This window comes from Martes martes (assembly GCF_963455335.1).
Source record: "Martes martes genome assembly, chromosome: 12".
In the NCBI taxonomy this organism is placed as follows: domain Eukaryota; kingdom Metazoa; phylum Chordata; class Mammalia; order Carnivora; family Mustelidae; genus Martes; species Martes martes.
The window spans coordinates 86,267,653-86,295,520 of record NC_137900.1 but is presented as its reverse complement, the minus strand read 5'-3'; the positions used below and the strand labels follow the sequence as shown (position 1 = coordinate 86,295,520).

At 44.0% G+C, this 27,868-nt stretch overlaps 1 protein-coding gene across 2 annotated transcripts in view; it reads left to right on the top strand.

Moving 5' to 3' along the window:
- Positions 1 to 27,868, top strand: part of GOLGA1 (golgin A1) — a 48,428-nt gene that overhangs the window by 6,935 nt on the left and 13,625 nt on the right. For both annotated transcript variants that reach the window (XM_080820824.1, XM_080820825.1), the window contains exons 4-15: positions 387 to 477; positions 2,422 to 2,496; positions 3,410 to 3,507; positions 4,856 to 4,888; positions 7,526 to 7,654; positions 7,974 to 8,143; positions 8,595 to 8,706; positions 17,006 to 17,131; positions 18,980 to 19,075; positions 22,400 to 22,495; positions 23,942 to 24,091; positions 24,634 to 24,729. In XM_080820824.1, the coding sequence (XP_080676950.1) occupies positions 387 to 477; positions 2,422 to 2,496; positions 3,410 to 3,507; positions 4,856 to 4,888; positions 7,526 to 7,654; positions 7,974 to 8,143; positions 8,595 to 8,706; positions 17,006 to 17,131; positions 18,980 to 19,075; positions 22,400 to 22,495; positions 23,942 to 24,091; positions 24,634 to 24,729 (1,272 nt within the window). The remainder of the gene's footprint in view (positions 1 to 386; positions 478 to 2,421; positions 2,497 to 3,409; positions 3,508 to 4,855; positions 4,889 to 7,525; positions 7,655 to 7,973; positions 8,144 to 8,594; positions 8,707 to 17,005; positions 17,132 to 18,979; positions 19,076 to 22,399; positions 22,496 to 23,941; positions 24,092 to 24,633; positions 24,730 to 27,868) is intronic.

Below are 27,868 nucleotides of genomic sequence, written 5' to 3'. Positions count from 1 at the left end.
AAGCAGCGGCTTAACGGGCTGAGCCACTGAGGCGTCCCTGATTTTCTCATCACTGAAAATATATTCTTTGTATTATGTACTTGGTGTGATATGACCATAATGGATTTGTTTGCCACTATTTATTCTAATACTGTACACACACACACACACACACACACACACATTTTAGCATCTCCTACCTTTTCCACGTTGTAGAAGGGGGTAGTGTCGCTGCTATTTCACAGGTAGAGAAGCTAGGACCGAGGTATGTTAAGAAGCTCTTCAGTGATCACATTTAAAGTATAATGAAAGCTGAAATAAGAGTTGTTGCTTTCCGGTTCAGTATTGGGGTCTCACATTGCTGAAAACCCATGTGTGAATGTGACGTCTTGTCTTTATTTCAACAGGCTTCCGATGGAAGCAGCTCCAGAGAAGATCTTTCATCCCAGCTCTTAAGAAGAAATGAACAGATCCGGAAACTAGAAGCCAGACTTTCTGGTATGTCAGAGACTTCATAAAAAGCAAGCAAAGAACACTCTCCTTGGCTGACCCTCTGTCTATGTCAAATAACGATATAGTGTAACCTTATGGTTATAGTGCTATACATTGACGTATTTCTTAGTCAAAATGGAGCAATTTGTGCCCTTTGGGTTCCCTCCTTTTGTTAGTGTACTGAAGACTGTAAACTCAAAAAGAATAAGTTGGGTTTTTCTGCTCCTGAGGTTTCTAGCCATGGATATAAAAGGTATTAAAAGTATACGTAGACTAGATTTGACGATCTTCCACCTGTTAGCATAGCTGTCAGGGTAGGGGATAGTACTTACAGGGAATGGCCAACAGATGGATTCTTCAGCACCAGAGTGGCTACGTTGCCACTCGCTACAGCTGCATATCACTTGTGTAAGTGTCCTGGGTCTTTAGACCACTTTCCAGTGATACTCAACACCTGTATAGAAGCTGTAACTCTCATTATGTCTTTTGTGTGCAGTTTACAATTTACACAACTTCCATTATATCCTTGCCTGAGCAGGGCATGTTTGTGATAGAATTGTGAGTTTCTTATTTTGGTTTCTGCCAGCGGATACATTTTGAAAGTTTCATCCTGTGAAGTGGTCAATGGCTTCTGTGTTTCTTTTTGTCCCTTGGCCTTATGCACATTTTATTGGAGTGAAAGCAGTAGACTACAAAACTCACCAAATTGTATACAAATACTTGTGTTTGTGAGGTTATCAAAGGTCTGTAGTATAGCTCCCAGCTCCCAGTTGGTGCGCTATCTCCTTTTGTCCTCACTGTAGCCTTACTAGGCTTAGTGAGGTTAAGGTCACCAACAGTAAGTGGTGGAGCTCGGATCCAAACCCAGATTTGCTTGCTAGAGTCCATACTCTTAACTATAGTCTTCTTTAAATTCAGTTGTTACAATCCAATTATACCTACTTGTAAATAACATCAGGAACAGAGGTGAAATAACTTTACTTTTGTTTAATGTTGGGGAGAAAGCTACATACCTGCCCTGACATAGAGACGGAAGAATCATTTGGGCTTGACTAAAATTAGAGAAGGGATGGGGCAGAGAACAGACACTTAGAAAGCCCAGTTGTGTCCTGGGTATCTTCCTCCAGGTTCCATGTGAACAACAGCAGCAGCGGGTACCTCTTCCTGAACCTCTTACTGAAGCGTGTCCGCTGCTTCTGGCATAGAAAAACACCTAATTTGTTATCTAATTAGGACACAGAAAGCAGTTTACTAAGTGCGTTTGAGGCCATTGCGATTAATACCATCATTTGCTGCTAAGTAACGAAACTAATACTTGGGATCAATAATTTGCTTACAGTCTCTCAGCTACAGACTGGGATTTGGCCCAAGCCTACCTACTTTTCCACTGTACCATACTATCTTCTTTGGCCACCCAGATAATTAATTCTGACTTTCACCTTTAATATGGCATAGGAAGCTCAGTTCCTGTGTAGAAAGGAAGCTGACTTTTCTAGAAAATTAAGTACTTTGAAGGTAAAGACCATCCTGTGGTAAGGTGTTTGCTATTGTCCCAACCACTGTTAACTCAGCTGTATGAACTGTGAGCTGTTCAGTGAGTTCCTTTTGCCCTATCCTATCGCTAATACTGGAAGGGGAAGTGAAAACGGAGGTTTGAAATTAACAAGCAGGGCGTTTCTGATGATCAGACCAGGCCCACTTCTTGCTCTCTATCCAGGCTAAACAAACCTGCCTGTTTGTATTCACCATTTACACCGTGGATGGTTTGTACTATACCTGTTTGCTTGTGTTGTTCATTGTTAATGGGAGGCTGTCTGCCTAGCTTTCCTTAACAGCAATGGTTTTCGGGTTGAGAAAATCATCATCATTTTCACTCATTTTTTTGTTTAATTAACTTCCTTTCCTGATGTTTGTCCATTCCTGGTATGTGCGTCACCCTCCTCACCCAAGACTATGCTGAACAGGTCCGAAACTTGCAGAAGATAAAAGAGAAGCTTGAAATTGCATTAGAAAAACACCAGGATTGTACGTATTTTTTTTCCTGCTTTTTTTCAATCTTTTCAGGGTTTAGTTTTTTTTTTAATGAAACAATAGTGTATTGGTTAAGTTTGTCCTTCATCATAGCTCAAATCTTTTTAAGTGTACTTCTTAATCAGAATGATAAAACATTTGTCTGATATTTATAAGCATACAATTCCTGTTGATGTTGTGTTATGGGCATGCTTCTTAGGAGAAGGTCATTATGTGTATCAGCTTGTCTTCATCCGGTTGACCAGTTTATTGGCTGCCCTTAGATTTTAGTAAAATCATGTGCCTGGCCCTTAAACCTAGATTAGGAGCCTGTTTCTAGCCATAGCTTCATGCTGCTGTATTCAGAATGGGGGGAAGTTTTTGGCTGTCATCACTTCTCCAGCAATAGAACATACATTTTGTTTAGTCCTAATTCATATGTTCTCCTTTGGATTCAATCCAAGAAAGATGCTAAAGAAGTTTTCTATTGATATATACTTAAAAAAATTTTAAAGGAAAACAAAGTGAAAGAAAGGTTTTTTGTTTTGCATAGTTTTGAATTTTATTTTTAATTCTGATAAAGTATGCTAGTAACCATCACTTAGCAACAGCATTAGCATCTTCTAGCAACCTACCTACTATCATTGTACTGTTGAAAAAGTTACCTTTTGGCATCTTCCTAAATGTATATACTTGCTTATTACCAAAATAGAACAAGAGAAAGCAAAAAAACAACTATGCTCTAATGCTAAGCCCAAAAGATTCTGGGATAATGTTGAGACAGATCAGGTTTTTCCCAGTCTCATTATCCACTTATTTGACCTTGATCTTTTTTGTTAGGTTACAGTTGTAAAATAATCACATGGGCTATTTGTCATGCAGTTTCTGAAATATTGCCATATCTCAAATAGAGCCTCTTTGTTAACAGCTTCCATGCGGAAATTTCAAGAGCAGAATGAGACATTCCAAGCCAACAGAGCCAAAATGGCAGAAGGACTGGCTTTGGCATTAGCCAGAAAGGACCAGGTATTTTATACGTGACGCCCAAGACTGGTGGAGAGATTTCACTTGGTGACGTGATTTCAAAAATCATGACGTAAACCTGGTAGAAAATGTCTGCAGCCTAGGAGAAGAGGAATGCTCTGTAATTTACATTTATAATCATGAGATGCATCCAGAATATGAGAATACCATTCTGTCACTCTGTGTAACTTTGTAACAGGGAGAAGGGAAATGATGTGTTCTATCTTGTGGCATATCCCAAAAGAAGGGAAATGGTCTCTGTCCTCTAAAAACCTGTCTCAAGGCCTAGACCCCTAAAACCCCAAACATTTGCCTCTTAGAGTGGAGAATGCTCTCAAGCCCAGCTTCTATGATGTACATAGTTCTTACAGTCTGTTCCCCAGTGTCTTTAACCCAGTGAGTTAGACAAAGGAACTCCTGTAATCTCACTAGAACCATCCATTGATAGATGCTGAATGAATAACAATAAGAAAGGAAAATAGTACTATTACCACCTATTACAGTAATTATGAAGTAAATATTTCTTTCAATGGCATTTTAAACTTAAGAAAAACATCAAGATATCATACTGGTAATCTTGATTTATTAAGACAGGATCAATTTATTATGTTTCACTTAATATATATAATTCATCTATAGTTGGTGGGGTGGTTGGTTTTAAAGTGAGTATTTTAAAATGAGTATTAGGACATTTGCTAGCCAGAAAAAGACATTATTCACCAATACCTATTAGATAACTATGGTATAAATGTACATAAATGATGATACCATCTAAAATTGGTGAATTCTGATTATAGGCACTTGGAATATGGCTTTTTGTACCGATGGTTATTTTTCCTCCTGTGATTTGTGAATAAGGGGCGTCATATACCAGACAGCGTAAAGCATATTGGTAAAATCAAGATAAGAAGGAAAATAATTATCAGGGGCTGGTGAGGATGGTCCCTCTTACCTTCATTAAATTAATTTCTAAATATCAATTATAGTTACCAACTCAGCTGCCCCAGCTACCCACTCCCAAGAGATAATAATAGTATTCATGGAAAAACACTCAGGAATAAAGTGAAAAGCTGCATCAGAACACCACACTACAGCTTTGTTGGGTGCTCCGCTTAGTAAAAATCTGCAGGTTTATATTTGTGTTCTACAAGTTTCTATAAAATTCATTTTCTTCTCCTTTTAGGACTCTTGGTTCTCTTAATACTAAGCCAACTTTATGGGGTTTTTTATTTGCTGTTTTGATTGGTTGCTTGCTTGCTTTGCAGGGGAGTTAGGTTGTTTTGTTTTCTGAAAACCTTATGTTACTGATACTCTTCCCTGGAAACTGTACTTTTTTGTTGTTTTATTTTAGGAATGGTCAGAAAAAATGGATCAGCTTGAAAAGGTTAGTTCATCTTTTATTTTTATCTCAGTATGAATGTTGGCCTCTCCTCAGGGCTTGGAAAATGGCTTTTCCGGTACCCAGTGTACAGATCACTCTACCGCCTCTTAGACTTGGGGTGCTGGTTGAGTTGACACTGACTTGAAAAGCTCATGGCTGCCCTTGCTTGAGAGGCATGCTGGATATCTTTCGTTTGCCCCTCCCACTATCCTCTCCTCCCTTCTCTTACCTTTCTCTGTGTCCCTGGAGGCTGATGGAAACTGCATCAGCTGGGCTCCATTGCCGTCTGGTTTCCAGCTGGGTTCTGCCAGTAGGGAACTCCAAAGGAACTGTAGGTGGCCGGGATTTCTTCCTCCAGCCTTCTCCATGTGGGATCCCTTCAGCTTAGTTGTATCCCATGGCCAAAGGTCACAGCTTTAGTTGGATATTCCTGGGTCTCTTGTAACCTCTACATCCCTTTGCCCCTTCCTGCCCCACTGTTACTAGCACATTAGCTTTGTGCTTTCTTACCCACCCACAGCTTTCAAAAGTCCCTTTATTAAACTCTTCTCAAAATACCCAGTTCGAGACTGCCATCTGTTTCCTGCTGGGGCCCTAATTGGCACTGTGGTAATGTTAGGAATACTTTTTGAGGAGGCAGTGGGGAAAGAGGGCATTTTTCAAGGCTCAACATTGAGCAGATAAGAGCATTTCTTGGCTAAACACAGACGAGGAAAATTGATTACTCTAGCATCATAGCTTGTGTAACACTGTGTAGGTGTTAATGTAATGTATTCCTGGCTCCCAGACACGAACAGGAAGATGAAATTTCAAGCCTATAGTTAGAAAAACATTTTAATTTAAAAGTCCGCTCCCTCAGCCCAAATTATATGCTGCTACCTAATTCATTTTTTGTTTTCATCAAATACTCCTAAATTACTCTTCATGGTAAAAAATTATTTCTTATATTGATAAATTCAGTTGCAAAATATATTTACTGTTCCGCCACCTGGGTTGCTCAGTCAGTTAAGTGTCTGCCTCCGGCTCAGGTCAATATCTCAGGGTCCTGCGATTGAGTCCCACACAGGGCCCCCCAGGGAGCCTGCTTCTCCCTCTGCCTCTCATGAATAAATAAATAAAATCTTTTTAAAAAATGAAATAAAAAACTCATTTCTAAATATATATATACACACACACACACACACACACACACACACGTATTTATACTGTTCATTTTATTAAGCAGATGAGTTTTATTGTTGTTGCATTCTTGGAATAAAACTCCAAGTTAAATCAGTTTTCTTTGTGTGTTCTGTAGAAATCTAGTTATCAATTTATCAAAGAATGCTTGAACATATTTTTGTAAGGAAAGAATTACAGAAAAGTCAAGCTATCTCCCAAAGAAACTGTGCTTAAAAAAAAATCTGAACATGGTGTTAATGATGGTCTTCTTAAATATGGAGGTATTGGTTAGGTTAAAGTTTTATTTTCTTAAACTCGTAAGATTATAGTAGTTGAAATTCTCATTGAACTATTTTTTATCTTTTAAAATTGTTAAGGAAACATGCAGGACTGAACTAAATAAAACCACCGTCAGTGCACTAAGGCGATCCCCACCCCCTCTCCCCTGCCCAAAGAGGAGCTGGGAAATATTTTAGACCCAGAAGAGCAGTGAGACATCTATGTAGGTCTTTGAAGCCACTGTCATTTTTGGAACTGTTATTTTTAGACTGTTTTGATTTCTTTTCAATCAGGAATTAGAAACTGTAGCAGCAGGGTTTGTCCTGAAAAGAGTCTATCTTGGGAAGCTGTCATTTAGTAAATTGTAACCTGCTGACACCAGCCATGTCTAATTTTTGTTGACTTCCTAACTGAAATCGCGAACTGACATCAGTTCTACTTAAATGCATCTGATTTTTTCAGGGTATTACTCCAGTTACTCACGTTGCTCATCCAGCTCAGTATGCCACTGAGAACAGACCGGGAAAATGAGGATCTGCGATTTCCAATCAAACTTAAGAACTTTTAAGTGTCAAGCAGTTGTTGCTCTTCCTCCCCTTACTCACAGCTGGATCATTTAAAACACATTTTTAACTTAAAGAGAGTTAGATAATGCTGTATTGGTCATATTACCATAAAGCTTCCTGTTATCTATTATTGTCTGCTGACAAGAGAGTTTTTGAAAAGATTTTTCTTTCTGCTGGGGGCACCTGGCCGGCTCAGTCAGTGGAGCGAGCAGTCCCTGATCTCAGGGTCGTGAGTTCGAGCCCCACGTTGCGGAGAGATTACTTAAAAATAAAATCTTAAGGGGCACCTGGGTGGCTTAGTGGTTAAGCCTCTGCATTGGGCTCAGGTCATGATCTCAGGGTCCTGGGATCGAGTCCTGCATCGGGCTCTCTGCTCAGCAGGGAGCCTGCTTCCTCCTCTCTCTCTTTCTGCCTCTCTGCCTACTTGTGATCTCTGTCTGTCAAATAAATAAATAAAATCTTTAAGAAAAAAAAATTTTTAAAAATAAAAAATAAAAAAAAATCCTAAAAAAAAATAGTTCTGCTGAATAAAAATAAAAACTTTCTGTAGATTTTATTAAAAAGCATTCTGCATACGTAATATGGATTTGTGGTGTCTTCGTTGCCTGAGATGATGTCTTCTTCCTCCAAATAGGAGAAGAGGTTTCTGACAGCTCAGTTACAGGAAATGAAGAACCAGAGTTTGAATCTTTTCCAAAGGAGGGATGAAATGGATGAATTAGAGGGGTTCCAGCAACAGGAACTAAGTAAAGTAAAGCACATGGTATGCATTTTTATTTTCATAGCTACGTGCTGTGTAGATGATTAATTGCTCTGATTTTACTAGTTATCACTCTCTACTTGCTGATGAACATACCCTAGTAGTCTTCGGTATTAATCATATGTGTTTATTTTTCAATTTATCCAAGTGGGGAAGTTCTGTTTGAAATGTGCTTCCTTTTCCTTTTCTTTTTTACTACTGGGCCCCTTATAAGCCCACAAAATTGTTACGAGAGTTTGACTTGTTGGTCCATATTTTTAAAAATAAGTCTCAGTAGTATTTCTTAGTAGTGGCCCAGTGAAACTTCGTATCTTTCTATCAGCTTTTAAAAAAAGAAGAAAGTCTGGGGAAAATGGAGCAAGAGTTGGAGGCACGAACCAGAGAACTTAGTCACACCCGGGAGGAGTTGATGACCTCCAGTCAGATGTCATCAGACTTGAGCCAGAAGCTAGAAGAATTGCAGAGACACTGCTCAGCGCTGGAAGAGCAGAGGTTCTTGCTTGGTCTGTGGGGCCCATGGGAAGCGGTGTTAGCTCTGGCTACAGCTTGCCTGCCTCTCCCCACTGCTCTTTGCAACACTTTCTGATCTCAGTTCTGGCAAAGGCTTCTAGACTGTCCTTTCCTGCCCAGGGCTTGAGACCCTCCCTCCCCTTCACCTGCCTAAGTTCAGCTTCCAAGCCTGCCAAGTGATTCAGATATGTTTTTGTTTCTAAGCTATTGAGTAACCAAAGGGAGATCACGATTTTTTTATTAAACCTGGGTGGAATTTTTTCTCTGGGCTTCTACTTCAGAAAGAGCCAAAGGGTCTTCTCCATTGATAATCTTCCAATGACTAGCATTTGCAACCCTGACATATAAAGAACCATCTGTATTTTTTCTGTAGAAGAATGTCTCTTAGATGAGATTTCCAAATGTGTTTATTGTCTGCTTTCTTTCAATGAAGAGATCATGTGACAGCTTCAAACACAGGTGCAGAAAATAAGATCTCAGCCCTGGAGCGAAAGGAACAAGAGCTCCAAGCGTTCATTCAGCAGCTTTCCATGGATTTGCAGAAGGTGAGTGGAGTACTAGGAGTGGATCCAAGTTGCTAGGATTCATGAATGGGGTAGAAACTAAATCCGTCAGAAATTTCTGTCTCAGGGTGGCTGCTGAAACTTCTGTTTCTCCTGCAGCCTATGTGACCCTAGTTTTCAGTCTAGCCAGGCTGCCTTCTCATGGGTGGCCACACAGCTGAACAGAAGAGGTCAGTGTTATCCTGGCAGGAAGTCTCAAAGCACGCCATTTGATCTGCTCAGATTTGTCTTTAAGTACTACATGGTGGGCCTTGAGCATAAGAAAATGTAGCATTGGCGGTTGATGTGGCCTAATCGAGTTTGTTCCAAATGATAATCCTTGGGGTGCCTGGGTGGCTCAGCCGTCAAGTGTCTGCCTTCAGCTCAGGTCATGATCCCAGGGTCCTGAGATCAAGCCCCGGGATGGGCTCCCTGCTTGGTGGGAAGCCTGCTTCTCCCTCTCCCTCTCCCCCTCCTTGTGTTCCCTCTCTCACTGTGTCTCTGTCTGGCAAGTAAATCAAATCTTCCAAAAAAAAAAAAAGTAATCCTTATAATTCATTTGTTCATTTGGCCAACATACATTTATTTCCCTCCTATTATAGGTCTGTGCTGTCTTGAGACTATAAAGAATAAAAAATATCGTTATTGACTATAGACTAGTGTTTTTCAGCGGTATGTTTCTTCCCATCATTTTGAATAGAACAGTTGTACCGTATGATTGTCCCGCGCATTGCAGGACACTCAGCTTTCCTGGCCCCTGCGTTCTTAGTGCCAGTAGCACCTTCAGGCATTGGCAGTCACGCCCTTCCATCATATGAAAAAACACCCCCTGGGGGGTGGTATGACCAACCCTACCCTCATCCCTTGAGAACTGCTAGTCCCAGGTGCAGCAGAGACTTACGGCATCATTACAGTAGAGTAAGATTTGTGTGAAGAGAAGTCTGTACACCCCTTGCAAACCGTGATGTGTGCCGTGAAGGAAAACTACAAGATGTTGTGGGGTCCTTTAATGGCATCAGATCAGATCTAGCCTTGGAGTCGGACAATACTTCCCTTAAGGAAGTAACATTTGAGCTGGGGAGGGGCAGTGGGAGAGAATTTGAAGCAACAGCAGTGAGCAGTTTGAACCATAAACCCAGAAACCTTGAGGCAGTAGAAAGATGAGCCCATTCAGGGAACTGGAGGAGAGGACACACTGAGTGAGAGAAGAATGGATTGGTTGGGGAGGCAACCATTGAATGGGTTTCCAGTTAGGAAGCTCTTGTACCTGTCCACGCATGAGATGATAGCTTTGACAAGAGTGGTGATGAAGATAATGGGGGAGTAGACAGATTTATGAAATCATGAGGAGACTGACCCACTTGCTAATGTAATGGATGTAGGAGAAGAACAAGAGAAAAGGAAGTTTTGGTGATGATTGATCAACTGAGCGGCTGATGGTGTCAGTCATTGGGCTACGAGTGCCAGAGGAAAGACAGTTTTTTCACGAAGATCGTGAGTTTTGAGTCAGTTTTTTTGTTGTCCTTATCGTTATTGAATAGATGCAACATTTATTTCAGGTAGCAAGTGTAACAAGGCCGTGACCCCTACGTAGCTAACCCATAGGTTAAAAAGAATAATATGCTTTACCTTTGAGCTTCCCCATGTGCCATTCACTGTTCCATCCCATTTCTTTTTCTTTTGTGAACAATCTAGAAACTGTTCTGTTCCCTTTTTAGTTTTTGCTTTATAATTTTACTATTATTTTATCCCTAAACTGTATGTGTCTTCTGTTGTCTCTCATGCTTGTTAAAAATCACATAAATTATGCTATAGATATTCTTAAAACTTGCTTTTGGTGCCCAACATTGTATTCCTAAAAAACGTGCGTATGGGTCATGCAGCTGTGATTTGTTCTCACCTCAACTATGTAGTATGAGGTTACAAAATGTATCCATTCCATTGACCATCAACATTGCAGTGTTTCTGGTCTTTTACTATTACCAACAAGGCTGCTGTGAACTTTCATCTACCTGTGCAAGTTACTCTAGAGTACATTTAAGATGTGGAAAGCTTTGTGGTGCCTGGCTGGTTCAGTCAGTAGAACGTAGACTCTTGATCTTGGGGTTGTGAATTCAAGCCCCACATTGGGTGTAGAGATTACTTTTTTTTTTTTTTTTTTAAGATTTTATTTATTTGAGAGAGAGAGGGAAAGTGAGAGAGAACATGGGCGGGGAGAAGGTCAGAGGGAGAAGCAGACTCCCCGTGGAGCTGGAAGCCCCGTGTGGGACTCAGTCCCGGGATCCCGGGATCCTGACCTGAGCTGAAGGCAGTCACTTAACCGACTGAGCCACCCAGGCACCTGGGTGTGGAAATTACTTAAAAATAGAATCTTTTAGAGGCGCCTGGGTGGCTCAGTTGGTTGGGTGTCTGCCTTTGGCTCAGATCATGATCCCAGGGTCCTGGGATCAGGCCCCACATCAGGCTCTCTGCTGGGCAGGGAGCCTGTTTCTCCCTCTCTCTCATATGCCTGCGTACCGCCCCCCCCCCGGCTTGTGCTCGCGCGCTCTCTCTCTCTCTCTCTCTGTGTCAGATAAATAAATAAAACCTTTAAAAATTTTTTTAAATCTTCAAAAAAAATTTTGTGCTTTTTCAACTTTTCTGGATAATGCCTAGTTTTTTTCCATAGTATCTATAGTAAGTCACACAGTCCCACAGCCACATATAAGGGATTGCTTGACTTGTTCTGTTTCCTTGCTACCATGGTGTATTATCAGACATTACATTTTTTACCAGTTTAGTGAGTATGAAATATTATCTCAGTGTGATTTTTTAAAATTTTTTTAAAGATTTTGTGGTGTTTTTTGTTTATTTATTTGGCAGACAGAGGTCACAAATAGAGAAGCAGGCAGAGAGAGGGGGAAGCAAGCTTCCTGCTGAGCAGAGAGCCCTCTGTGGGGCTCGATCCCAGGAACCTGGGATCATGACCTGAGTCAAAGGCAGAGGCTTTAACCCACTGAGCCACCCAGGTGCCCCTCTCAACTTGATTTTAATTTGCTTTTCCCAGATTACTATGAGGTAACACTATCTTTTCATGCTTATTGGTCATTATTGTTCTTCTGTGAAGTACTCATTCAATTCTTTTGCCTATTCTGCGTTTTCTTTTTCTCCTTGATTATAGGAGTTCATTATCTATATCCTGGCTGCCATGCTCCCTTGTTAGTTATATGGGTCGCAAATGTCTTCTCCCAGTTTTTGTCTTGTTCTCACACCCTTTATGATCTGTTCTGATGAAAATACACTCTTAATTTTAGTATAGTTGAATTTATTATTTTCCTTTAAGTTCACACTTTTGCTTTTTTATTTTTATTTATTTACTGTTAAAAAAAATTGTTTCCCTGTTCAGTGGGATTTCCATTTCATTTATGTGTTTTTTTAAGTAATCTCTACACCCATCATGGGGCTTGAACTCTATGACCCTCCAGATCAAGAGTCACGTGCTCTACTGGCTGAACCAGCCAGGTGCCCCCACTTTTGGTTTTTTAAAGAAATCTTTTCTTACCCAGGATCATAATGCTATTTTCCTATATTGTTATATAGGAAGTTTTATAGTTTTGCTTTTTACAGTCAAGTCTTTAATACACCTAAGCTATGATTTTGGTTTGAGAAGGGGATCTTTATCTTTAAAAAAAAAAAATTTATGATACCATTTACTGAAAAATCTGTTCTTTTCTCACCAGTCTGCAATGTCAGCTTTGTCAGGTTCAGGTTTCCAAATGTACATGGAACTATTGGGCTTTGGGGCATACGCCACTGTGGTATTTGCATCATACTATACATCGCCTCACTAGCTATGGTATTAGGACAAGTCCTAGTGTCTGAAAAGATAAATCTCCTCACCTAATTCTTTTTTATGAGTATTTTTGAATCTTCTTGGCCCCTTGTTCTTCTACAGAACAGCTTGTCACACTCCTCAAAAAAATTTTTTGGGATATTGATTGGACAGATATTGATTGAATCTGTAGATCCATTTGGAGAGCAGTGATTACTTTATGATGTGAGTTTTCTTTATCCAAGAACATGATCTGTTTTTTTTTAATGCGTATAAGATTCTGTGATTTTCTTCATTAAAGTTTGTTATTTACTGTTTAATTAATTCCTAGGTACTTTATTTTTTTATACCAGTTGTAAATTGTATCATTTTAAAAATTACTTTTGGGGGCCCCTAGATGGCTCAGTTGGTTGAGCAACTGCCTTTGGCTCAGGTCATGATCCTGGAGTCCCGGGATCCAGTTCCACATTAGGCTCGAGTCTGCTTCTCCTGCTGACCTCTCTCCTCTCATGCTCTCTCTCTCTCAAATAAATACATAAAATCTTTTAAAAAAAATAAAAATAAAAATTACTTTCTGTATTTGTTGCTGGCATATTGAGGTACTATTCTTTTTATGTATTGATTATTTTTGCAATTTATTAACTCTTACAAGCTTAATAACTAGTCTACAGATTTTTTTGAGCTTCTTAAGTAGCAGTCATCTGTGAATAATGATGGTTTTGTTTGTTTCAGATTCTTACACCTTTTTTATTCTTTGCCTTGTTCTGTTGGGTTGTTTGTTTTCTTATTGTTGAATTTTAAGAGTTTCTTTTATATTTTGGATAGCAGTTTTTACCAGATAAGTTTTTTGCAAATATTTTCTCCTAGTCTGTGGCTCGACTTCTTAATCTCTTGATATTGTCTTTAGCAGAGCAGAAGTTTCTAATTTCGATGCAGTCTAGCTTATCAGTAACTTCCTTTGTGCATCATGCCTTCGGTGGTTGGTTGGTTGGTTTGCTTGTTTGTTTGTTTTTCAGTGGTATATTTAACAAATGATTGCTCTACCCATGCTCATCTAGGTTTTCTCCTTATATTATCTTCTAGGAGTTTTATAGTTTTGAGTTTTACTGTTCTGTGATCCATTTTGAGTTAATTTTTATGAAGAATATAAGGTCACTACGTCTAAATTCATTTTTTTATTATGGATGCCATTTGTTCCAGCGCCATTTGTGGAGGAGCTGTCTTTGCTTCATTGTACTGCCTTTGCTTCTTTGTCAAAAATCAACCGAATATATTTGTGGGGGTCTCTTTCTGGACTCTCTGTTCTGTTCCACTGATCTATATGTCTTTCACCAATACCATCCTGTCTTGATGACTGCAATTTCGTATAAGTCTTGAGGTCAGGTAGCCTCAGTCCTCCAACTTTGTTCTTCCCCCTCAATATTGTATTGTTTTTTGTGGGTCTTTTGCATCTCCATAGAAACTTTAAAATCATTTTGTTGGTATCCATAAGGTAACTCGCTGGGGTTTTGATTGGGATTGCATTGAATCTGTAGATCAAGTTGGGAAGAACTGATAGCTTAATAATATTGTGTCATTCTATCTGTGAACATGGACTATCCATTTATTTAGTTTTCGTTTTTGGGTTTTTTTTTTTTACTCATCAGCATTTTGTAGTGTCTCTCACATAGGTCTTCCACCTATTTTGTTAGATTATACCTAAGTATTTCATTTTAGGGGGTGCTGATGTAAATGGTAATTGTGTTTTTTAATCTCATATTCCACTTGTTTATTGTTGGCACATAGGAAAGCAGTTGGCTTTTGTATAACAACCTTGTATCCTGCAACCTTTATGTAACCACTTGTTTTTCTGGGAGTTTTCTGCCAACTTATTTGGATTTTTCTAGATAGATGATCATGTCATCTACTAACAAAGACAATTTTAGGTTTTTCATCCCAGTCTATGTACTTGTATTTCCTTTTCTCATCTGATTACATTAGCAAGGATTTCTAATACAGTATTGGAAAGGATTGATGAGAGGGGACGTCCTTGCCTTGTACGTGATCTTAATGGAAAAGCTTTGAGTTTCTCACCATTAAGGATAAAGTTAGCTGTAGCATATAAGGTGTTGGGGACCTGAAGTAAAGCACCCAGACTGGAGAGGGCGGTTTCATATGAGATATGGTGTACAAGAAGACTAAATGGAAATTGGTGACTGATTCTTTTTCTGTCCCTAACTTTGCCTAACACCAAAACTTTGGTTTTCACTGTAGAGTCACCTGTATCTCTCAAGTTCACATAGATGTGTAGTAGAATGAGTACAGGCTTTGGCTCCAGAAGACCTGAATTTGAATCTTTAATTTATCACTGGCCCGTGCCTTTGGGCTAGTTCCTAAGCTTCAATGTCCTTTTAAGTGGACACAGTGAAGGGCTGTCTTAAGGACCAGGGTGCGTGGGCAGTGCTTCCTCATGCTCTGCACACTCTGGCTGCTGCTGCCGTACCTGCTCCGCATTAGGAGGTTGCATTGTTAGTGAGAGACCCACCATGAACTGGCTGTCACGGCCAAACTGTTTTTCTTCCTATCAAACTCTCTCTCCCTGTCTTCTCTGTTTGGTGTCGTGGTATCGTTTCACCAGGCAGCTGAGTTACAGACTTGCAGTTGTCTTTACCTCTTCTAGTTTCCTAGTCATGCTGAACTTGGCCCTCACCTCTTTGCATGCGCTGCACTTTACCCAGAATGCTCATTCTGCCCCAACCCCCTTCTCCCTGGACTTACCTAGTCAGGAGATCTGAGCCGATTTCCACAGTTAATCCCTCCTGACTCTGACAGAGCACCTCGTCTCTCCCTGTGTTGCAGCGTGACTGTATTGTTTCATAACTATTTGTGTGTCTATGTGTCTTTGCCACCAGCGCCCTTGCTTCCATGTCCAGAACTTTGTCTGGTTGTATCCTCAGAAGACTACACGCAGAATAGACTTGATAAAAGTTTACTGAATTATGGAAACTTGAATCTAGAGAATTCAATCTCTGGAATCCACTACTGCCTATACTCTCATCCATGTGAGAATTACTTGTTTAAAGATTTTATTGAGAGAAAGAGCGTGCGTGCATGAGTGGGGGAGGGGCAGAGCAAGGGGGACAGCAGGGAGTGAGGAGCCTGATGCAGATCCTGGGTCTGGATCTCAGACCCAGGACTCTGAGATCATGACCTGAGCTGAAGTCAGACACCTAACCCACTGAGCCACCCATGTGCCCCCTGTGAAAATTTAGATTGGCAAGTGCTTCATCCTAAACTCCTAAGCCCAACTTGCTACATTTTATTCTGAGGAGAAATTTTCTGGGTTCCAAGCTGAACATAAAAGTCTGTAGCTCAAGATACATCAACAGAAGCATAAAGTGAGGAAGCAGAGTACCTGTGAGGAGGTACAGGTCTTCACAGTAAGATGTTGATGCTATAGGAACTTTTTTATTTTAGACTTTTTTTTCTTTTTTCTGAGAGAGCACGAGCTGAGGGGAGGGAGAGGGACAAGCAGACTCTTCGCTGAGCAGGGAGCCCAATGCAGTGCTCAGTCCCAGGACCCCGGGATCATGACCCAAGCTGAAGGCAGACACTTAACCAACTAAGTCACCCAGGCATCCCCTATACAACCTTTTTTTTTTTTTTTTTTTTTTGAGAGGAGAATGGGCATCTTCAGTGGATGCAAGGAGCACTGGGGATCTAAGAACTTGTGAAATCAAAGTTTCCTGGATCCTCTGCTTTGACATTAAGCAGCATTGAAAGATTGGTAACAGAGGAACCAAGTCCTGAGCCGCCGCCGCCACCACCATCATTGCCTGAGAGAGCCTGAGATAAAGTAGATGGCTGTTTGTTTGGGGCCCGGGTGTGAGGTGTACAGTGGCTCTGCCCTAATTCCTGTGCTGGGAGCCAGCGTGAATGTGATCCTGTGGTTTAAAAGTTCTCTCTTAGCCCTTCAGTCACCGGTGTTGGCATCGTTACCCAGCCACATGTTTCCAGGAACATTGTTCTGCTGATCATTTGTAGGGCTTGTGGGGACCTTCTTGAGTGCGTTTACCTCTGCCAAGTTTAGCATCTGGGCTAAAGATGTAAGTCCTGTTGGATGGATTAGTAGAATTAAATGTGTGCTTAGTGAGAGTAGAGGAAGTAGATCACGACAGTACAAACGGATTGTCTTAAAGAAGAGGAGCATCTTCTCAGGGTCTTGGCTACATTCCACTGAGGTCATAGCCTTGTTCTTTCCCACGTCGTCAGTTGCTTAGTTGAATGAGTAATTGACTCTTGCTGTACTAGGTCTGAACTGACGCCGGGGTGGTGCTGGGTTCTAGTCTGGCATCTTCTGTGGCCCTTTTCAAAGAAGATTTCATAGCTGTGTATTCTTCTGAGAGGCAATTGAGAACAGAATTTCGGAGAAACGTGATAGTCCAAGAGGAGACAGGAAGTGGGAGGGAGAAAGGGGTTATAGTGTAATGTAATCTCTGCTTTCACTTGTAGGCCACTGCTGAGACTCAAGAGAAGGAAATACTCATCACCCATTTGCAGGAGAAGGTCTCGTCCTTGGAGAAGAGACTAGAGCAGAACTTACCAGGAGAAGAACACGTGCAAGAACTGCTGAAAGAGGTAACTTGGGACAGCCGCTCTCTTGGGACAGCCGCTCTCTTGGGACAGCCGCTCTCTTGGGACAGTCGCTCTCTTGGGACAGCCGCTCTCTTGGGACAGCCGCTGCTGGGGAGGGGGTGGGAATCCTGGAGGTTTCCTACAGTCCTAGAGCCACAGAGCCAGAAGGTCCACAAGCAGCTGGGAGAGACGAGCACTGCCTCCATCTTCTGATTGTCCTGCTTACAGCAAAAACAGCCACCTGTCACCTGTGTGTGCCACGTTTTCCTCAGCAAAAGGAGAGCTTCATTCAGAGCTGCTCAGGAATGAGTGGCATTACCCAGCTGGTGACTTACGCCACTCGGGCTGTCTGATCTTAGCATCCCGTTCTCTTCCACATGCGGTTTCCAGTGGCTGCCTGCCAGTCGTCACTGTCTGCCTGTGGCATGAGCAAGAGTCGCCTTCAGCAGTGAGGAGACCCCCCTTTCCTGAGCAAGGCTGTTGAGCAGACTGGCCTTTTCCCCAGGGGTGTAGATGCACTTGCTTTCTCATCAGCCCTGAGCCCATTCTCTGCCCACATTCTGCTCCTCCTCTTTGTATCCCAGTGACTGACCTCACCGTGACAAAGGTGACAAAGCCAAGGCCTTGGGCCTAGATTAGATCCTCACTGTCTTCCTTTAAGCTAAACATCTCCATCTCCACTGCCAGTGTCGTACTTCAGGACTTCCAGCAACTCTGGGCTAGTCCCGAGCAGGGTCTCCAGACTGGCCTGCGCAGCCGCAGTCTCCTCCTTCAACCCCGAGGCAGCCTTTACGCGCCTGCCGCGCCCACTGCCGAGCTGCTGTTCCTGGCCGCCTCGCTCCCTTAACCTTCTTCCACAGCTCCCCTGCAGCCTACAGTGTGTCTAGCTTGGGTTTCGGGTGTAAATTGATTTCTAGAATCAGACTACCTAGGTTTGTATCTCGCATCTTCTACTTACTAATTGGTGACTTAGAGCAAGTAACTGAATCTGTTTTCTCCTCTGTGAAATAGGGTGGAAAATTGTACCAAGCAATAGAATTGTTAGGATTCAAAGAGTTACAATATGTAAAGTGTGTGGAATGAAACTCTAAAACATAGTAGGGTCTCTGTGTATTTCAGCTCTTAATATCATGGTCCTTAGTATTTGGCCATCGTCATTACTACAAAGCTTAGTGTGCACAGGAGGTACCTGGGCACTTTGTATAGGGTCTATTCCTGCCTCCAGGAATCCCGTTTTCAGTAGGCCGGATGTTAGACCTCAAGGTTAACAACCACCTACCTCCCTCATCAAGGTAATCTAACACCAGTGTGTGGACAACCCCACTTTAAAAAATATAGCCTACCGAGTTAAATTCAGACTCTTTTCTGTAGCATAAAAAGGTTCCCATGATCTGCCCCTTTGCCTGACTTTCTAGTCTTATTTCTTGACCTGAATCCACCATTGCTGTAGCTTTTTGCAAGTTGCAAAAATGTTCCGAATGTCCCAGGCTGTTTCACGACTCCACTGATCATGACTCTGCCTGGATACTCCCCCTCCACCCACCCCAGGCCACCTGTGAATTAGGAAGCCACCCACTTTCCTGAGGCAGTGAGTGGCCTGCTCTAGGCATCTTCGCAGCCACTAATTGCACTCTCTTAATTTTTTTGTTAGTCTTTGCCTCAGGCTCAAGATCAAAGGAGTATGTCAAATTTATCTATGTGTACTTCGTGATAGGTGAATTTTTATCTCAGCTGTTATTTTTAATGCCTTTGTGTCCCCTGTGCCTTGAACAAATCACAGTATGTAGTAGACATCAACAAGCATTCAGTGGAAAAATGACTGTTTTCATTTACTCTTCTTTCAACTTACAGAAAACTGTTGCTGAGCAGAATTTGGAGGATACCAGACAGCAGCTCTTGGCAGCCAGAAGCAGCCAGGCCAAGGCCATTGATGTCCTGGAGACTCGGGTACTGACCTCACTCGCAGGGATTTCTGTGTCTGGGTGGTAGCCTGGTTGGACGACATCAATGGGGGAGAATCCCCTGAGCTCAGAGGTTTTCTTTGGAAGGGACTGTTTTGGCTCTTAACTTCCGCAGGCCCATGTTACCTTCATTCTTGCCTCATCGCCACCATGTTTCCACATAACATTGTTCTCTTGCTTATTCCCTTCTATCCTCGTTCCCTTCCCTCCCACAGGAACCCATTCGGATGGAGTTGATACAGATCCCTGTGTGTGGGGTTACCTTAAAGTGGGCGGCCTTGCTGTGTGCGCACATGTGCGAGTTATGTAAGCGCCGCAGTGCTACGCACACGGGCCCCTTCACCCACTCCGCTGGGTCCACGTCATTGTGCTCGCTGCTCTACCTGGATGTGCTGCAGATGCCGGACATCCAGCTTGCCGCAGCCGCCGCCCCCTCTCCCCACAGGCTACGCTGCACCCAACAGGCTTGTCCCTGTCACCTCCAGGACAGAGAATGCATATGACCTAATGTGACTAAATAGGACAGAACATTCCTGCTGGGGCTGCCCCATGCTCTACTCCCCCAGAGGGCATGCGAGGTTCTGCATCTGCATGGCTGCCTCGTGCAGCTATTTGTTTGTTTATTTGTTTGCCAGTGGGTGAGGGTGAAGTGGGGGAAGGGGTAAGGGATCTCTGTGGAACCTCGTTCACAAGGGCCCTAATCCCATCATGTGGACTCCACCCTCATGACCTAAGCACCTCCAGAGGCCCCACCTCCTGTTACCATCACATCGTCACATCGCCACTTGCCACTTCCGGCCTTAGGATTTCCACATGAATACGGGGGCAGGCAAACACTCAGACCAGAGCAAATACTTAGCTCATTTTTAAAATCTTATCTCCTGATAAATATGCCTAATGCTCTGTATTTCTCAGTACAGCTTGCTTTGTTTTATTAGAATTCAGTTCTGTTTCTGAGTATCTGTCTTTCTATTGCAATAAAATATACGTGACAAAGAAGTTAGCCATCTCTAGGGTACAACTCAGTGGCATGAAGCACATTCACACTGTTGTGTAACCATCACCGCCATCATCTCCAGAACGTATTCATCTTCTCAAACTGAAATTCTGTCCCATTAAATACTAATTTCCCACTCTCTCCCACCCCCAAGCCCGGGCAACCACCATTCTACTTTCTGTCCCTATAAATCTGACAACTCTAGTAGTTTTATATTAGCAGACTCGAGCAGTATGTGGCCTTTTGTGTCTGGCTGATTTCTCTTGACATATGTCTTCAAGGTTCATTCATGTTGTAGCATGTGTCCGAATTTCATTCCTTTTTAAGGCTGAATAAGCCTTTTTTTTAATTTTAAGTAAACACCACACAACACATGGGGCTCGAACTCATGACCCTGAGATCATGAGTCACATGCTGTACCACTGAGCCAGTCAAGTGCCCCAGGGCTGAATAAGTTTTTTTTTTTTTTAAAGCTTTCATTCCTTTATATGTACCATGTTTTGTCTGTTCCTTCATTTGTCTTTTTTTTTTTTTTAAGATTTTATTTATTTCTTTGACAGAGAGAGCTCACAGGTAGGCAGAGAGGCAGGCAGAGAGAGAGGGGGAAGCATGCTTCCCGCTGAGCAGAGAGCCTGATGTGGGGCTCGATCCCAGGACCCTGAGATCATGGCCTGAGCCAAAGGCAGATGCTTAACCTACTGAGCCACCCAGGCGCCCCCAATCCCTTCATTTATCAATAGTTTTTTGGGTTATTTCCACCCTCTGGCTACTGTGAATAATAAGCATTAGTGTAGTGCTATGAACAAGACTTTTGTGTGAGCTTTTACTTTCATTTCTCTTGGGTTTATACCCAGGAGTGGAATTGCCAGGTCATATTATAATTCTGTGCTTAATTTCTGGAGGATCCGAATCTTTCTTGAGTGCTTCCTCCAAGTTGAGACTTGGGTAGCTGCTTTCTGAACCCAGGACTTTAAAAAACTAGGCTTCAGTTCTGGCTCTACCACTAATAAAATTTGTGATCCTGGATGAGTAACATTACTGTCCTCCTCTGTGGAAATACAGCATTCTCAGGGGGTTGCTTCAGCTCAGTCTTTCATGTGAATGTTTATGAGGAACCAGAGACCTGAAAACATCCTTCCCTCGTTCGGTACCTACTTCCCCTTGACAAAGCTGCAACCTCCCTTGTGTTTATGTTTTAATAATAAACTTCATCAGGGCACCTGGGTGGCTCAGTGGGTTAGGCCGCTGCCTTTGGCTCAGGTCGTGATCTCGGGGTCCTGGGATCGAGCCCCACATCAGGCTCTCTGCTCAGCGGGGAGCCTGCTTCCTCCTCTCTCTCTCTCTGCCTGCCTCTCTGCCTACTTGTGGTTTCTCTCTGTCAAATAAATAAATAAAATCCTTAAAAAAAGTAATGATAATAAACTTCATCAAGGTCAGACCTTATTCAACAAACAAGAGGACTTTACCAGGGAGATGGGCAAAGATGGCTCAAACCCGACCAGAATGCCCCGTTGGAGAGCCACATCCGCTGGGTGGACCCGGTGTGGTCCTGTCCGCTGGCCAGCCGGCCACACGGCCCAGTGCCAAGTCAGACAGGCTGATGTCTGTGGAATGAGTGAAAGTTCGTGCCGCAAGCAGTCATCCCACTTCCGGGAATGTGTCCTAAGGAAGCGGCTCAAACCAGGTCACCGAATGTTGTGTGAGGAGTTCACTAATGCGATGTCTCAGATGGGCAAGCGGGAACCGCCGCGGGGCCAGCACCAGCGGCCGTGGTTCAGTGGATCGTGAGGTGTCCTTGAGAGAAACGATCTAAGTTCTGAAGAACACGTGGGAACGCAGAAGGAACCTTGAGTGAGGAGAAAAAATACAAAGTTTTCCTAGAGTTGTGTACAGAGTTGTTTAAAAAAAAAAAGTCATGAAAATACACCAGAGAAGGGGCGCCTGGGTGGCTCAGTGGGTTAAGCCTCTGCCTTCAGCTCAGGTCATGATCTCAGGGTCCTGGGATCGGGTCCCTCATCGGGCTCCCTGCTCAGCAGGGAGCCTGCTTCCCCCTTCTCTATCTGCCTGCCTCTCTCTGTGATCTCTCTCTGTCAAATAAATAAATAAGATCTTAAAAAAAAAAAATACACCAGAGGAAAAGATGTTAGTCTGGTGGCGTTGCAGAATGGTAGATATATCGGTGTCTTTTCTCTAATTTAAAACTTTTCTGTAATGTACCCGTTTTACAGCTTAAATGGATTTGATTTTTTAAAGCCATTTGTTACCACGCTTCAGCTTCTTTTGAATGAAAGAAGGCTTCTCTTCCCCCCTCAGGTGAAGGAACTCGAGCAGAGCTTGCTGGCATCGGAGGAGAAGCTGAAGCACAGCGGGGATGTCGCGGCGGCCCAGGAGGCTCGGATTCAGGAGCTTGTAAGTGGTTCTGGGCCCCCGGTGCTTGCCCTTTACGCCTTTGCCGCTGCCCCAACTCCGCCGAGGTATCTGGACCCGACCTTCGATACGGTTGTGACGCTGGATGTGAGCAGGTGGGCAGTGCACGTGGAGCGAGTCAGGACCTGCTGACGGAGCCTGGTTACCCCAAGAGGTGGAGCCTGATTCCCCTCTGACCGCTGGCCAGAGGGCCCAGCCTCGGTCTGGGACTGTTAGAGGGGTGGCTCGCAGCCAGGGCTGCGGAGAACAGGTCCTGGCCCTGGGGAGAACATGGCAAGGGCTTGGCCAGCCGTCGCAGCCCCACATGGGGTGTTGGGTTAGAAACTAGAGAACTAGAAACAGTATTTATTGTATGTTTGCCGTTCCAGCCACTGTGCTGAGTATCCTGCCCGTGTTTCACTCAGTCCTTGCTGCGGACCTGAGGGCTACGTGCAGTTGGCCTCATTCTCTAGAGGATGCTGCTGGAACCATAACCCAGTGGTCGTGGTCTCCCAGCTAGTAAATGGCAAAACCCTCACTTTCTTAGGTCAGAGCCCTTGTTTATCATCACTGTATTATACAGATGGTCCCTGATTTATGGTGGTTCAGCTCTGTGATTTTTTGACTTTATGAGCTGCAAAATCAATATGGCTTCAGTAGAAACTGTACTTAAATTTTGAAGCTTCTGCTGGGCTAACAATGGGCAGTCCAGTACTCTCCCTCAGTGCTTGCCGGTGGCAGGGAGCCCCGTCTCCCAGGCAGCCACATGATCACAGGGTAAACAGCCAGTTCTGTACCTGTACAGCCTTTCTGTTTTTCACTCTGAGCGCAGCATTCACTAAATTACATGAGCTATTCAACACTTCAGGATAAAATAAGCTTTGCCCAGCTCTAGGCTAATGTAAGTGTTCTGAGAAATTTTTTTAAAAAATTTTTTGAAGATTTTATGTTTAAATAATCTCTCCACCCAGTGTGGGGCTCAGACTCAGAACCCAAGATCGAGCCACATGCAGTGAGTGACTGAGACAGCTGGGCACCCCCGTTCTGAGCATTTAATATAGGCTAGGCTAAGCTGTGGTGCTTGTTTTGACTTCATGTTTTCAACTTAACAATGGGATTATCGCGCCACAACCCCATCATAAGTTGAAGATCTACACTGCCTCCCCAGGAAAAGCCTCAGCTGTCAAAGCACCAAGTAGGGTGAAGGAGGGCTGTGTCTTCGGACTGGCCGGTGCCCTAAGGTTTCCCCCCAGCACCGAGACCAGTCCCAGATGTCAGCTTCTGAACAGGCCAGGGGCAGTAGGCAGAGCTGCAGGTGGGGACCTCAGCAGCACCCAGACCAGAGATCAGGAAGGAGAGTTGTTTCTACTGGACACCCAACTTTGGCTCACCGAGGGAGAGAAGGGGTTCCTCGTCATCCTCATGGGTACCTGTCCTCCCCCCGCATAGGCCGCCACAAACAGGGAGAGCAGCCTGGCGCAGCAGCAGGTGCTGGCTCGGGAGCAGCAGGGCGCGGAGCGCGTCCGCACGCTGGAGGCCCAGCTCGCTGCCCTGGAGAGAGCGCGGGCGGCTGAGCAGACGGCCGCGGAGCAAGAGGTGGTGAGTGGGGAGGAGGGTGAGGCCCGGCTGCGAGCGCCGGCCTCCTGCGTGCTGGGCAGCTGGGGCATTGACGGGAGAAGACCAGCCCCCCCCCAACGAGGGAACCACTTTTTGGAGCCGTTTTCATCTTTCCAGCAAGGCACCTGCTCGTGAGATTGGCTGTAAAAAGGCTGCTTTTCCTCAAACCCCAAACAGATGGCTTTGCTTTCCTTCGGGGCGGCGCAGGGACTCGCTGGCATTTCCTGAGCAGCACCTTCAGCTTCTTCCCGCTGTGTCTCCGCAGTGTTCTCGTTCCTCTGGCGTGGTCTCGCCCTCTCTCTGGTCCCCTCCCCGTTCCCCATCTTCTGGGTCAGGTGCCAGGTTTCTTCTTGTGAGGCCTGTGTCGGCCGGTTCCTCCTAACCCTGCCCCGTTTTCGTGCCCCGCGCCAGCAGTGACACGCAGGGTGGGGTGCATTTTAAAAAGGCTCCGTGTCTGTAGGACCGTGCCCTGGGGAAATAGGGTAAACCCTTTTCTTCTCACACATGCTTTTCTCAATTTGCAGAGACAGCTGGAGCAAGAAAACGCGGCCCTCAAAGAAAGTAAGAATGAATGTGAACGTTCTTTACAACACCACCAGCTTGAGCTGAAGAAGCTAAAGGTATTTCTCTGATGGCGCCAGCGTGTCACGGCAGTGGCCTGTCTTTTACGTGTGTGTTCGGGGCAGCCGAGGGAACGTTCTGCACTGCAAGTGGAGAGGGTGTGAACTAGCATTTGTTCAACAGTTCTCTTAGACGTTTGCTGGAAATTGTCACCTCATTAATTCCTCTCAGTGACCCAGGATGGTAGGAAGAATTAGGCTCATTTTGTACTTAATGTCATTTGAGGCTCCGAGGAGAAGTAATTTGTCCAAGTTCCATGGTTAGTTCGAAGTGATGCTGGTCTGAGTTCACTCAGCCCGCTCCCCCTCTGGGTCACCGTCCACACTGCCTGAAAGTCATGCCATCAGAGCACGAGTGTCATTGAGCTTTCCCATGGGACCAGGGAAGCACGGGCTTAAGTGGTCGTAAGGACCTTACCCGTTTCTGTCGGAGGCCGTGTGTAGAGATGAAGGGACAGTCTGCTGGACTGTCCCTTTCCCTCCTGAGAACTTGGTGCTTTCATCAGACGTCACCCGCGTCTCTGCCTGGACATAACTGGATGCAAAGGTAAGAGAGTTTCTGCCGCTTCCGTGGACGCTCCAGGCTCCTCTGTCCCCTTTCAAAGGAGCCCTTAGATGATGAATCATCGCAGTGCTTGCCCAACTTGGTCATGACCCAGGGATCTTGTGGGACTTTTGGCAGAGGCCTTCTCAGAACATCCCCCGCTGCGGACGGGTCTGCATGAAGTCCGCGTTCAGAACAGTCTCGGCTGCGTGAGGTGGCTGCTCGGGTGGGGGCGCCGAACCGTGGGAAGCCTGTGCCTTGGGGTCTGAGCTGTTTCCATGTGTTCCTTCAGCAGATGTTGGAGTACGGGTAGTAACCACTCTAGGTGCTGGGATAGGAGCAAAACAGGCAGAACCTCCCCGCTGTGGAGCCTGTAACTGGAGACAGCGGCCAAGCAGTGGTCCTGGATGCTGCAGAGAGTAAAGCCGAGTGAGAGACAGAGTAGGGAGGAGGGGGCTCTTATAAACAGGGGGGTTAGGGAGGGCTACAGTGATATTTGAGCAAAAGCCCTGAGTCATGCGGTGTGCACATTTGGGAAGGGAATAGTCCAGACCGAAGAAATAGCAAATAGAAAATCTCTGAGGCAGAAAAAAGCTTAGTTTGTTCCAAGAACAGCACAAAAGTCAGTGTGGCTGCCTCTCAGTGGGCTGGGGGCGAGCAAGATGGGAGGAGGCAGGCAGGGAAGTAGTTGCAAGGGTTAAGCAAAAAAGTGCTGGAAGAAGTTTCATGCAGCATTTTGTTCTGTTTGGTTTTGGTGAGCAGCAAAGTTTATTGAGCGACAATACAAAGCTCCTGAAGAGGGATGGGGCCTGAGAGGGTTGAGGGAGACGTTTTGTTTTAAAACAATTATTCTGGCTCTTTGTAGAAAAATGTTCTGGAAAGGAAGCAAGTAGAGAAGCAGGAAGACCTGTTAGGAGGCTCAGATATTAAATCACGTACTATGTGTAAGAGCATAAAGGACAAAATTGAAAATTTCAGCAAGGATTTAGAAATTATCCTAAAAGGCAGTAGTGGTTTTTAATATTTTTTATTTTTTATTTTTTTGTTTGTTTAACGATTTTATTTATTTATTTATTTATTTATTTATTTATTTGACAGACAGAGATCACAAGTAGGCAGAGAGGCAGGCAGAGAGAGAGGGGGAACCAGGCTCCCCGCTGAGCAGAGAGCCCGATGCGGGGCTCGATCCCAGGACCCTGGAATCATGAGCTGAAGGGAGAGGCTTTAACCCACTTTAACCCACTGAGCCACCCAGGCACCCCGAAAGCAGTAGTGTTAAAAGGAAAACAGATTAGAATGTGAGAGCCAGAGAATGTAGAGCTGGAACTAAGAATGTGGTAGACTCCAAAAGGGCACACGGAAGCTTTCGGGGTAATGAGTATTTTCACAGTTTTTGTGGCAGTAATGGCTTCACTCAAACTCACCACATTGCGCAGTGTGGTGTTAGTTATGTTTCAGGAAAGTTGTTGTAAAAAACAATACGTTTTAAAAAAAATATGTTTAAGAGCCAATTAGAACTCGACAGAATTAGTGAAGTGGAAGGAAGGACAGAGAGAAACACAGAAAAGGCATGATAAAAGATGGGATCCTGGGAGGTGCCCGAGCCCAGGTCAGTGGGAGCTCAGAAGGGAATGCACAAGTGAGACTGAAGCAATTCTTTTTTTTTTAAGATTTTATTTCATTTTAAAAAAGATTTAATTTTTGTGAAGATTTTTATTTATTTTAGAGGAAGCTGGCACAAGCTGGGGGGAGGGGCAGAGGGAGAGGGAGAAGCAGACTCCTTGCCGAGCTGGGAGACCAATGTGGGACTCGATCCCAGGACCCTGGAATCATTACCTGAGTGAAGGCAGATGCTTAACCGACTGAGCCACCCGGGCATCCCTGTTTATTTATTTTAGAGAAGAACAGAGTAGGGAGAGCAGGAGAGGGAGAGAGAATCCCAAGTGGACTCAGTGCTGAGCACAGAGCCTGATGCTGGGCTCAATCTCACAACCCTGGGATCATGACCTGAGTGGAAACCAGGAGTTGGACGCTTAATTGACTGAACCCCCATGCGCTCTGAGACCAAAGCAATTACTGAAGTGCTAATAACTCAGAAGTTTCTAAACTGCTGAAAGCTGTCAAGTCTCAGGCACAGGTGTGAGGATTCTTACAAATCCAAATAGGGTAAATGTCATTTTTTAAATTTTCTTAAAAGATGTTATTTATTTATTTATTTATTTGAGAGAGAGGGAGAGAGAGAGCATGAGCCAGGGAGGGGCAGAGGGAGAAGCAGGCTCTCCACCAAGCAGGGAGCCCAAGGAGGGCCTCAATCCCAGAACCCTGGGATCATGACCTGAGCCCCCCAGGTGCCCATTATTTTTTAATTTTTTAAAAGTTTATTTATTTTGTTTTAGTAATCTCTTTCCCCATTGTGGGGCTTGAATTCATGACCCCCAAGATCAAGATTCACATGCTCTTCCAGCTAAGCCAGCCAGGCGCCCCTAGGATGAATTTAAAAATCTACACCCAGACACAGCAGGCAGTAGAACTAGAAAAACCAATAAAACAGAAACAAGGAACTAGTCACCAACAGATTTGCACTGAAGGAAGTGC